The sequence below is a fragment of the Ranitomeya imitator genome, chromosome 1, assembly GCF_032444005.1.
Source record: "Ranitomeya imitator isolate aRanImi1 chromosome 1, aRanImi1.pri, whole genome shotgun sequence".
Taxonomy (NCBI): Eukaryota; Metazoa; Chordata; class Amphibia; order Anura; family Dendrobatidae; genus Ranitomeya; species Ranitomeya imitator.
The window spans coordinates 967,157,862-967,171,206 of NC_091282.1; the positions used below are offsets into that span (position 1 = coordinate 967,157,862).

The 13,345-nt window shown below is 39.7% G+C and overlaps 1 protein-coding gene across 11 annotated transcripts in view; it reads left to right on the top strand.

The window, feature by feature from the left end:
* The window catches only part of CAMK2D (calcium/calmodulin dependent protein kinase II delta), a 286,176-nt gene that overhangs the window by 239,649 nt on the left and 33,182 nt on the right, over positions 1 to 13,345 (top strand). For 4 of the 11 annotated variants that reach the window (XM_069743769.1, XM_069743772.1, XM_069743770.1 and 1 more), the window contains 3 exons: positions 3,280 to 3,324; positions 10,683 to 10,700; positions 12,993 to 13,041. In XM_069743769.1, coding sequence (XP_069599870.1) covers positions 3,280 to 3,324; positions 10,683 to 10,700; positions 12,993 to 13,041 — 112 coding nt within the window. The remainder of the gene's footprint in view (positions 1 to 3,279; positions 3,325 to 10,682; positions 10,701 to 12,992; positions 13,042 to 13,345) is intronic. The other 7 variants (XM_069743777.1, XM_069743779.1, XM_069743778.1 and 4 more) reach the window with 2 other exon arrangements.

Below are 13,345 nucleotides of genomic sequence, written 5' to 3' on the forward strand. Positions count from 1 at the left end.
AAATCTGTTGCATTTTGCTGTTGTGGTTTTGTGGGGGGACGTTCCTTGTGTAGTAGTATGTTTTTCCAGTGACCAACCATTGGTGGGTGACTGGAGCTGAGACACATGCATGTGTTGTCCCAGTGCTTTGTGTTGCCTCTAGCTCTTCTTTTGATGGGTGTATCTTGATGTCCGAAGGATTTCCTTCACTGTTCCATGTGTATGGACATTAGGGGAGCTAACAAAAGTATCGCTAAGCAAACACAAAATGACCTTATTCAGATTTCTTTCTTCAATGAAAGGCACTGCTAGACTTTATAACATTAGATGTGGAATGTGTATTTTAGAAGAAACCAAAAGTATTGAACACATTCTAGATTTAATCAGCACATATATTTATTCACTGCATAGTTTAATAGCAATACATATAAAATGTCTTTATTTCAATCTTGTAACACAACCCTAACATAAAATTTTTTACACTAACTGGATAATCAGAACTAAAGTGTACCTGTCACTCGAAAAACGTTATTCTACTCTTATTTTATTCCTACCGGTCCCATGAATATTCTGTTGCTTTTTTTTTTGTTGTTTTTTTGTTTTTGTTTTTTAAATTCCACCATATGGTTCCAAAGATATTGGCCTTTTTATTTAGTGTTCACTTCTATGGTCTTTTGCTAACAGGATAATAATACAAAGCAGCCTAAAGACAAGCCCCCTGAGAATCCTGCGAGCCACACCCCCTTGAAAAATATCACAAGAATTGACACTGAAAAGGACCATATCTTTATAACCATATGGCGAAATTTAAAAAAAAAATAAAACTGTAATGCAGCAGGCAAAATATAAAAATATAATTTGTTTGTCCTCGTTACAGGTCCTTTTTAAAATATCTGGTACCCTGATTTTTTCTTCTTTCTGGTGCCTTTAATATAATTCCAAATCCCCTCTTCATGCATGTAAAGTGACTACCAGCATCCTCTATGCACATTGTGCTTTAGAAGTCTGAGACACTCCCTCCTGTGATGGGCTAGTTCCTCTAAAAGCGGGGAGGGGGGAGTGTTTCAGGCTACTAAAGGACAGTGTGCATAGTCTAGTCTGAGCTGCTCCCCCTCTGCTTTGGACTGGTCCAGAAAAGAGCAAGGGGAGTGTCACAAACTTCCAAAGCACCGTGTACATAGAGGATACTTGCAGCTGCACATTAATTATGATTTTTCTTTTGTAAGTCGGACTCTTTCTTTATTCTATCTCCTTTATAGTAAAAATAAAAAGGGCAAAACCATAATTATCCTAATATAGTGGTTATATACAGTTCATATTAATCCTCTTTACATAAATGAAGGCCAATAATCAGTGTACATATACAGTTAGGGCCAGAAATATTTGAACAGTGACACAATTTTCGCGAGTTGGGCTCTGCATGCCACCACATTGGATTTGAAATGAAGCCTCTACAACAGAATTCAAGTGCAGATTGTAACGTTTAATTTGAAGGGTTGAACAAAAATATCTGATAGAAAATGTAGGAATTGTACACATTTCTTTACAAACACTCCACATTTTAGGAGGTCAAAAGTAATTGGACAAATAAACATAACCCAAACAAAATATTTTTATTTTCAATATTTTGTTGCAAATCCTTTGGAGGCAATCACTGCCTTAAGTCTGGAACCCATGGACATCACCAAACGCTGGGTTTCCTCCTTCTTAATGCTTTGCCAGGCCTTTACAGCCGCAGCCTTCAGGTCTTGCTTGTTTGTGGGTCTTTCCATCTTAAGTCTGGATTTGAGCAAGTGAAATGCATGCTCAATTGGGTTTAGATCTGGAGATTAACTTGGCCATTGCAGAATGTTCCACTTTTTGGCACTCATGAACTCCTGGGTAGCTTTGGCTGTATGCTTGGGGTCATTGTCCATCTGTACTATGAAGCGCCGTCCAATCAACTTTGCAGCATTTGGCTGAATCTGGGCTGAAAGTATATCCCGGTACACTTCAGAATTCATCCGGCTACTCTTGTCTGCTCTTATGTCATCAATAAACACAAGTGACCCAGTGCCATTGAAAGCCATGCATGCCCATGCCATCACCTTGCCTCCACCATGTTTTACAGAGGATGTGGTGTGCCTTGGATCATGTGCCGTTCCCTTTCTTCTCCAAACTTTTTTCTTCCCATCATTCTGGTACAGGTTGATCTTTGTCTCATCTGTCCATAGAATACTTTTCCAGAACTGAGCTGGCTTCTTGAGGTGTTTTTCTGCAAATTTAACTCTGGCCTTTCTATTTTTGGTATTGATGAATGGTTTGCATCTAGATGTGAACCCTTTGTATTTACTGTCATGGAGTCTTCTCTTTACTGTTGACTTAGAGACAGATACACCTACTTCACTGAGAGTGTTCTGGACTTCAGTTGATGTTGTGAACGGGTTCTTCTTCAACAAATTAAGTATGCGGCGATCATCCACCACTGTTGTCATCCGTGGACGCCCAGGCCTTTTTGAGTTCCCAAGCTCACCAGTCAATTCCTTTTTTCTCAGAATGTACCCAACTGTTGATTTTGCTACTCCAAGCATGTCTGCTATCTCTCTGATGGATTTTTTCTTTTTTTTCAGCCTCAGGATGTTCTGCTTCACCTCAATTGAGAGTTCCTTTGACCGCATGTTGTCTGCTCACAGCAACAGCTTCCAAATGCAAAACCACACATCTGGAATCCACCCCTGACCTTTTAACTACTTCATTGATTACAGGTTAACGAGGGAGACGCCTTCAGAGTTAATTGCAGCCCTTAGAGTCCATTATCCAATTACTTTTGGTCCCTTGAAAAAGAGGACGCTATGCATTACAGAGCTATGATTCCTAAACCCTTTCTCCGATTTGGATGTGGAAACTATCATATTGCAGCTGGGAGTGTGCACTTTCAGCCCATATTATATATATAATTGTATTTCTGAACATGTTTTTGTAAACAGCTAAAATAACAAAACTTGTCACTGTCCAAATATTTCTGGCCCTAACTGTATTTTACTAAATACTACTAATATATAAGCGTAGTAAACTGCGAAACGTAATGATGATAGTGTCGAGAGGTTCCCACCCCTACACTTTGGTGCTGAATAAGGTCTTTGCATGCTGCACTGATAGGTAACATGACAGATTTCTTTTTCAACCAGGGACTGTCTCCTGGTCCATTCCATGACAGCTCTTCACTTATACCTATTGCTGTCAGCATTCCTACATAGGTGTGTTTCTTCCTGTTCAACTGTACTGACCAATAGGTACTGTTTTCTCTCTGTTCTTACTCAGGAGCCCCAATCTACTGTTATCCACAACCCAGCTGATGGAAATAAGGTATTGGGACAGAATCAACCCCATCTTGGCTTATAATATGCATATTCATCAACAGACACTTTTGAAAAATTCTATCCATTTTCAAAGGGAGACATTCACTAAACATACACAATCGAAATTGTAATATGTAATGGTAGTTTAGCGAATACCTCCCATGCATATTCAAATACGGTTTGGTCCCCAATTATATAGCGCCCAAGCCACTCAGCGTGCCTTGTGTCATAATCAGGTTTAAAAACTACTAATACATCACTTCACAATTTCTTTTGTTATGTTTCTTTCTTCACTACTCATTGTTGACATCACACTCAATATTTATATTTTTTTCTCTTAAATGATGTTTTTGTGTTTTCTGCATGCAAAAATCCATTGATCACACGTTTGCTATTCTTGGTAGTAAGAAAGAGCGGACATTTTTCTTCTGCCATGTTGTCAAAATATGGCGTGAGTAACCAGAGTTATAATAAGAGTTCAGATTTTGTGACACCTACAGTAAGTTAATTGATTCAGTTAATGAATGTTTTTATATAGTAATTACTTTTAAATAAGGAGCGGAGCACACATGATTTGCTTAGAATTAGAGGCTTAATGACCTTTTTGACTCAATGCCCAAATTTCTTGCAGATTTATAGTGACTTACTTAGAATTAACTGAATTTATGCATTTTGTTAAAACTCTATTCTATAAATTACAAAATAGACTTTAATATTTTATATTTTTATTACAATATGTTGCAGACTGCTTTTTATTTGAAACAGTAGACATTGTGGAGTATACGCAGACTGGTCAGTCGAAGGGGAGCAAAATTGTGAACTAAAAGAGTAGTGTGGCTTGTTCTCCAAAATTACAATTTTCTGGAGAGGTGGTGGTTGACCAAGAGTCCGTTTACATGGCCCGACCGATGGCACAATACGGTCGCCGATTGGTAAACTGTTACCAATCAGCAGTCATGCCGGTTTACACAGGCAGACCACAGCAAACAATGCCCACTGAGTGGTCTATACCAGTCCTGTTTATAGAGGACGATGCGTGGAAGAGAACCATGATCTTTTGTGTTGCAAAAAAGATAATTTCACCCAATGAACGAGTGTTTTGCTCATTCATCGGGTGATTGTCAGCCTGTTTACACTGCATTTTTAACTCATTCACAATTAAGCAGATGTCCAGTAGTATCAAGATTTCATTCTTTGACCGTGGCAAATGTTCGCTTTTTTAACTTATTCCCTCAATTGTGTGTTCCACAGGAACATATATAAAACAGGTTGCCCATACACATTAGTCTAAAGTTGATCAAAACACATTTTAACCAAAGCAACACAATTGATCATTATATAATTTCATGGAAAGAACAATTCTTTTAGCTGATCAATTATAGAATATTATCAAGTTAAATAAAGTCAGACAAAAGTTTAACAATTTTGGCCACTAGTCAAGGAAGGATCTTTCTTTGAAAGAATGTCCCCAGAATGCTCTCAGGAGGATGTTACTGAATGTGTTTGCCTAGTTTAAACTACTGCAACAAATGGTAGGAAAGTGGACCAGGGCAGCTTAATTTAAAAATAATTTTATATATATATATATATATATATATATATATATATATATATATATATATATATATATATATATATGTACATGTGTGTGTATATATATATATATATATATATATATATATATATATATATATATATATATATATATATATATATATATATATATATATATATATATATATATATATATACACTAGATAGATGGTGGCCCGATTCTAATGCATCGGGTATTCTAGAATATGCATGTCCACGTAGTATATTGCCCAACCACGTAGTATATTGCCCAACCACGTAGTATATTGCCCAGCCATGTAGTATATTGCCCAGCTACGTAGTATATTGCCCAGCTACGTAGTATATTGCCCAGCTACGTAGTATATTGCCTAGTGACATAGTATATTGCCCAGCTACGTAGTATATTGCCCAGCTACGTAGTATATTGCCCAGCCACGTAGTATATTGCCCAGCCACGTAGTATATTGCCCAGCCACGTAGTATATTGCCCAGCCACGTAGTATATTGCCCAGCCACGTAGTATATTGCCCAGCCACGTAGTATATTGCCCAGCCACGTAGTATATTGCCCAGCCACGTAGTATATTGCCCAGCCACGTAGTATATTGCCCAGTCACGTAGTATATTGCCCAGTCACGTAGTATATTGCCCAGTCACGTAGTATATTGCCCAGTCACGTAGTATATTGCCCAGTCACGTAGTATACTGCACAGCGACGTAGTATACAGCACAGAGCCACGTAGTATACTGCCCAGCCACGTATGTAACAGGTTAAAAAAGACTTAAAATAAAAATAAACATATACTTACCTTCCGAGGGGCCCCTTGTAGTCCTGGTGCCTATGTGCAGTGCACGCGGCAGCTTCCAAGCCCAGGGTTGGTATGAGGGCAGGACCTGTGATGACGTCACGGTCACATGACCGTGACGTCATGGAAGGTCCTTCTCGCATAGCATCCTTGGCACCGGAGCCTGCCACTTGCACTGCCGAGGACAGGGCGCACGTCGGAGGGTGAGAATAACGTTTTTTTTTATTATTTGTAGCATTAGATCTTTTTACTATTGATGCTGCATACGCATCATCAATAGTAAAAATTTGGTCACACAGGGTTAATAGCTGCGTTAATGGAGTGCGTTACACCGCGGCATAACGCGGTCCATTAACGCTGCCATTAACCCTGTGTGAGGGCTGACTGGAGGACAGTATGGAGCGGGCACTGACTGTGGGGAGGAAGGAGCGGCCATTTTGCCGCCGGACTGTGCCCATCGTGGCAATTGTCGTGGGCATTTTGCCACGACCAATCAGCGACTTGGATTTCCATGACAGACAGAGGCCGCGACCAATGAATATCCGGGACAGACAGAAGGACAGAAGGAAGTGACCCTTAGATAATTAGATAGTAGATATAGATGCTAGAAAGTTTGGGAACAATAAACAACATTTTTTCATTTTTTTTATCTAGGGTTAAATGGGATTACCTGAAACATTAAAATTGATTGTTTAATAAGACCTCAAACTAAGTTCTGTGGGCGGTCAACTCTCAGGAACCAAAGCTTTCCTCCAAACTGCTGTACCTAGTATTACAATTCAGTACATCTTTGTTTAATTCATGGGACTGAGCTTTAAGCATAGTGTTAGATTTGGAAGGGACCTCCAGTGTCATCGTGTCCAACCCCGTGCTCAATGCAGGATTCCATAAACCATCTCAGACACATGTCTGTCCAGTTTCTGTTTGAAGACTTCCATTGAAGGAGTACTCACCACCTCTACCATTTTAGTACCAGGGAGAAAATTAGCAAGGAGAATATATAGATCTATAGAAGGGTCTATATAGATTCTATCAAATAATAAGATTATCAATAGTATCATTATGACCCCACAAATCAGGCTACTAATAAATTCTCAGGGACAATCGGAAAAACATACTCAGCAGAGGGGAAAAGGAAAAGGCGGATGATCAATAAAGTCCCAAATACAATGTGACGTATCAACATATTTATTTATTGCAGCAACAGGGGTGTCAGCACAATGACATTAAAAGAACAATTAAAAAACAGGGATGCCCTCATGGGGCGTGGGAATGTAAGAAGGAGGGTGACAACTGAACAAATAATATATGAAAAATTAGCAAAGTGTCCAAAAAAAGACGAGCAATACAATAGTAAGTTTTCATTTTAACAAGGACAAAGAGAGGGATAAAGTGTCAGTGCACTCCTCTGTTTTATATATTCATACATCTCAAAGCAAGGTATAACTGTATATACTATAAGGAAAAACTCATCATGTGCCCATGTACTGTGTGTCACCTAGTAGTGTAGAAAGTGTTATAGGAAAGCTAATTAGTGGTACACTTACATGAGTATAACTCCTTCATCCAAGTGGTGTCCACCCTGACGCGCGTTTCGGCTTCCGCCTTCGTACCAGCCAAAGCCACTACTCTAAGTATGGCAAAGTTTCTGGTGGACCATAAAAGAAACAAACAAGTCAAACCCTTCCTGGGAGTCCTTTATAACTTCTTTATTCTTAGATATATCCATCTTTATCACAATTTATTGCAAAGCAAAAATTAGCTAAACGAGTAAATCAAAAAGCCAAAAGTTATCATTTAATCCATATATTGATGTTTTACTATAATGAATTAATTGAATTAAAGTAAAGTTAAAAAGCATAAGATTTGTCATAAATAAGTAACATCTGTTCTTTATTATCTTCAATCTAATTAAAAAATGAAAAAAAAACCATAATATTTTGTCACTATGTAAGTGGACCTGTCAGTTTAATATGTAGTCCTGTATACAAGATTTCTACATGTAGACCTGTATACAAGAAAGCATCGATTGGTTTCCCAATGTAATCATGAGGAAATCGCCCTGTGCCTTTAAATAATAGACCTACAATATTGGGGCACAGCATCCTGTAGGCACCATGTGAAATATTTCTTATATTGCTGTGTGGATGGACTCTAATAATGTTGATTATTTCCATTTTTACTTCTAGTGGCTTGGCCAAAGAACAAACCGTAGGAATGGTTTTGAACCATTTTTTTTTTATTTAAAGCCAGAATTTTTTTTTCAGAGACTCTAAAATTAAGGTGTAAAATAGTTTTATAACACAGGCTTGCAAATACAATGGCAGCATGAATCGGAATCTGGCTGCATGATTGAAGCCAGGTATGTTTTTCTCTCAAGTGCTTCTTCACCCTGAGTCGAGGCTGACTGACTTCTCACTGCACCGTTATGGTTGATTGACAGTGTTTCTTTCTGTCGATGTACAAACTGTTTTCTCTGAAACGTTAGAGGCTTTCAGGGAAGAACATACTTGGCTGCAATCAGACAGCCAGACTCCAATTCATGCTGCCCATGGTTTGGGCAGCATGATATAACTGACAGGCTCCCTATAAAGTGACACTTCTTATGTTTTCAACTATATTGATAGTTGATCAATTATCCTACGGAGGTTTCTGAATCTAAGCCTTGAAAATGTTCACTACACTAGAGGCTTCTCTATCAAATGGGTTCTCCTCTTTCAGTTCATAATTTCAACTTGAGCGAGCACTAGAAGGATTCAAATATTTTGCTGTGTATTGACAGCAGCATCTAAGGGGATTACAACTAGTATAATAGGAGCTAGCTCCTATCACAGTTATTACAGGTGAATGCTGGGTGTATGGAGTGCAGCTGGCACCTCTGGGAGAACAATGTGTTTGCCAGTCCGAAATTGGATATGAGCGATCAACATCCCTCCCAACAATCAGTTGAGTGGCACCTCCATACTCTTTAGACCATCGACCAGACCTGTCTATATCTCCAGGTTCAGATGACTTTAGTGTAATGTGTATTGGGGCTCTCCCTCTCCGTTATAGGTAGGACCATTCCTATTATCTCTAGAGCATTGGTTCACCAACCTTTCTTACCCTGAGAGCCACATTCAGCTTGAGATGGTTATGAGCCACATTTAGTGCCCCCACCCAGAGTCTCTCATTATTGGAATAATAACAGCCAAAGCTTCTCCCCGAAAGCACACTGAGACCTTCTGCCCTCTCCCTTTTTAGGCAGAACACTTACATCCAGAGATTCCCACTTTACCTGCTTCAGTGAGAATGAGAATACTGAATGAGCTTTCTGACTGTCTGACCTTTCATTTATCCATTGACTCTTAACAGTAGATCAGATAAAAATGGATGGCATTGAAATGCCAGTATATGCATATGTGCAGGGCTACTTCCAAAAATCTGGAGACCTGCTCTTCATAGCTGTTTGCTAACGGTGTATTAGCACGAGGTGTAACAGAAGACCACTAGCCACGCATCATAGGCCTGTGAGCCACGTGTGGCTTTTAAGCCACAGGTTGGGGGCCTCTTCTCTTGAGAAATTATTACAAAGTCATAATTTTTGTTACTTGTTTTTATTCTATGCACATTGTTGGCTTTATGCTTTTGTTTTCTTTTGCTTTGTTTTTGTTTTCGTTGTTTCATGATGAGAAGCTCCATCTATGAAAATCTGCCTGACTTACAGCACTGATTAAAGTTTAGAGGACCTGCCCGATCTCCTGACATCCTGTTTTTCTGTACATTTCCACAAGAATACATAGAAATCAATTAACAACTTGATGTTACATTTTTTTGTTAATGAGGCAGTCTTAATATTATCCAGACAATGTAGGGAAACGCCCTATTAGCAGAGAGAATGGTAATGCCAAATTTCCCATTCATTCACTACCAGGAAGAATAACTGTGGAACAACGCAATACTGTGTTTTAAAGGGAACCTGTCACCCCGTTTTTTCAGTAGGAGATAAAAATACCGTTAAATAGGGCCTGAGCTGTGCTTTACAATAGGGTATTTTTGTCCCCTGATTCCCTACCTATGCTGCCGAAATACCTTACAAAAGTGGCCTTTTTCGCCTGTCAATCAGGCTGGTCAGGTCGGATGGGCGTGGTCACAGCGCTGTTTCTCCCCCACATCTTGCTTATGTTCCCGTTGGTGGCGTAGTGCTTCTCGCATGCGCAAGTGCCGAATGCACTGCGCAGCTGTAGAAAAAGAGCGCGCTCGCCGCTATTCAGCGGTTTCTCGGTGGGCGCGGCCATCTTCCTGAGGCCGCGCGTGCGCAGATGGAGTCTCCTGCTTCCCGGGGCTTCAGGAAAATGGCCGCGGGATGCCGCGCGTACGCAGATGGACATCGCGGCGGCCATTTTCCTGAAGCCGAGTTCGAATCGCGCCCACCGAGAAACCGCTGAATAGCGGCGAGCGCGCTCTTTTTCTACAGCTGCGCAGTGCATTCGGCACTTGCGCATGCGAGAAGCACTACGCCACCAACGGGAACATAAGCAAGATGTGGGGGAGAAACAGCGCTGTGACCACGCCCATCCGACCTGACCAGCCTGATTGACAGGCGAAAAAGGCCACTTTTGTAAGGTATTTCGGCAGCATAGGTGGGGAATCAGGGGACAAAAAATACCCTATTGTAAAGCACAGCTCAGGCCCTATTTAATGGTATTTTTATCTCCTACTGAAAAAACGGGGTGACGGGTTCCCTTTAAGAAAATAGCCCAAGCATTATTATTCCGTAAGCTCTATATCTAGTAAAATAGAGCTGACATGTCTGTCTTAAAATCATTTATCTTGTGAGCTCCCTCTGTTCTTCATTGTAATTTTTAGTAAATGAGGACTAGTTTTTCTAACTCTGTATCCTCGAACGATGTCATTCATTTAATACTGTATGCATAGGGAATTGTAATTTTTCAACCCTTCCTGTCATCTAAAATGATATAATTTCTTTTTGTACATGCCCACAGATTTATAGGCATGCACAGGTTAGTATTTGATAATCTTTCTGTATGAAGCATCATCGGAACAATCCACTAAAGGGGTTCTCCGGGATTACAAATGGTCTGAAGTTGAATTTTTCATTTAACTTGTTAAGGCTATACCAGTTATACATAAAGACAGATCTTTAAATCCTATGTAAAAGTAATATCGCAGTGAGCTGTGTCATTCTCAGCTATGTTCTGCCTAGCTGTGTGCCTAGCCCATGCAATGCTTTTATTAATGCTTATAGTGGTAAAATCAGGACTTACGGTATTATTGGACTGTGGCGAATAATCAGATAAAACATTCTGCAGGGAGGCATAGCTTATTTACATCCCCTACAGACATTCAATAAGAGCCTCAATCCGATGATTTTGGCCGGTTCTGCCAACAATGTAATTTTTTGGGTGCCTACCAACTTCCCTCCTGAGATAAGGAAACGAACCTGTTATGTTCTGTTTGTCTGTGATTGGCATTTCTCTGCTCTTCCAATGGAGAAGACATGAATATCTAGCTGAGCTGAACATTTATGTGTATGGGGGGTCAGGAGAGGAAACTGGGGAGCAAATAATTGGCCTAAGGAACCTTTAGTTTGTGAGTCATATGAATGGTTGACCAGTTAGATTCTTTCGATAGGCTTATCGAGTAGATCGACCTGTTCATCCTACAATGTATCCTTCAGAGCTTTAGAATAATGTTTGGGACCAATCTTATTAGAAAATATACTAGTAAATTTGAGCACTGCGTATGTTCCACTCTTTTATATTGCTTGATCCCGGAGAAGTCCTTTGACATAAGCTTTTGTGTACTGTATCCAGAATAGATTTGCCTGCAACAAATACAAGATCTTCAATCACAGAAAGTTCAATGTGACATGTGTAATGCCTGCTTAGTTACCACATAATTCGTATAAGACTCCATATTAAATGTTTGACCGTCTTTTTATTGTTTTTTATTATGTTGGGTATTCAAAGGGAACACTGTATGAATTGCATGATACAAATAGCGATTCTCTTACTCAACTTGTTATTGTCCCAAGATAATATATGGAAAATGTACACAACTCCTTCAATAATGTACCTTAGGAATCACATGGCATCTTCAACCAAGGACCTGCAAACCAATCTAGTTTCTACTTCTTGATAACCAGAGAATAAATATTACTATATGTAGTGTTTTGGTGCCAAACATCCAGCACTGATAAGGTCTATCCAGGTGGAAAATCTGATTATATCTGCAGCCACTTTCTTGAAGTTATATTATAACTTAACAATTCTATTACACTAATACTGTTATATTGAATATATGAATACTCTTCATTGTGAATTTTCAAGTGTTGTTTCTGAAAATATCATCTAAAAAATGCTATGTGTGAAAATGCTCTTAAACTGACCCAATCTCACTCTCCGTTTCTGAGAATATTTTGGGCACAGTCGCTTAAAACGTTTCCTTTGTACAAGCACCTATCTGTACCCATATACATTCAGGGAAGACGGAGCTGAAAATCTTCAAAGTTGTGACACAATGACAAGACCTAGCACAGCATGGCTCATGGAGAGTAGAAAGGGTCATTGCCACTTCTGGATAACGTGCCAGTGTTGGGTCTTTTTGGGTTGCTTCAAAATTACAGTGTTACAGAAATTTTTTGTGTCTCCATTGCGCCACTTCATGCAAAAAAATTTCCAAAGGGAAAGTGGAGGCACCCATCCTGGCAGTGTTTAATGCCTCTGTAATGTTACTGCAATCATTCCCAAGAATGAGATGTGAGAGGTGAATTACCTACAGTATCGGGGGTCTAATATCAACTAAAACACAATGTAATCTGCTTCATTTAAAAAAATACATTGTTGGTGACGTGTATCATACTCACCCACTGAAGGAAGTAATTTCTCTAGATGTTCTTGTGTTACATGGTTTTGTGTTATATCTATGTTTTACTCCTATTATTGTGTTTGTGTTATTGGGTCGATGTTGCCAAGTTTCCTTCATTGCTTTCGCAATGTTGCGAATACATGTTGCCATTATGTAACGTTCCAGTCTGGGTTCTGTGTTTCAGCAGGCCTTTCATTGTTGCCAGCATTAATCTGTGATAACTTGGCAGTGCCTTCCATGTGTGCTCTGGAAGTGAAATGAAAAGGTTTATTTAACCTGCTTTATCTGAGGGCTTGCCTTACAAAGTCGTGCTAGGACACCCAAAGCCCTTTTTCATTTCTGGAGCACATGACCTAGCGGCAGAGTGATGTCTTCTTCCCATGGGTGTCTTGTCTCGTCCTTACTGTTGGTTTGCTTGTCCACAGGAATCAACCGAGAGCTCTAACACCACCATCGAAGATGAAGACGTGAAAGGTAATCTACGGATAAATTTCATATAATTGGTGAATATGAAAAGTAATAGCTGTGGATTGGTTGGAAAGTGAACACAAAGACTAATGAAGGGTGTTATTCAATGTTCCAATGACCCGTGTATCTCACCACGCTTAGCACTTGAAATGGAGAAACCCTTTCCTTGTGAATTGGCAGCCTCATCAGGGCTCACTGTTGTGCTGGATTGACTACATATTGGCCCAACACATGCAGGGATTGTTAGTCAATCCCTGCATGTGTTGCTGCTGTCAGTCGCAAGACCTGCCGGTGCGGGGACCCGAACATA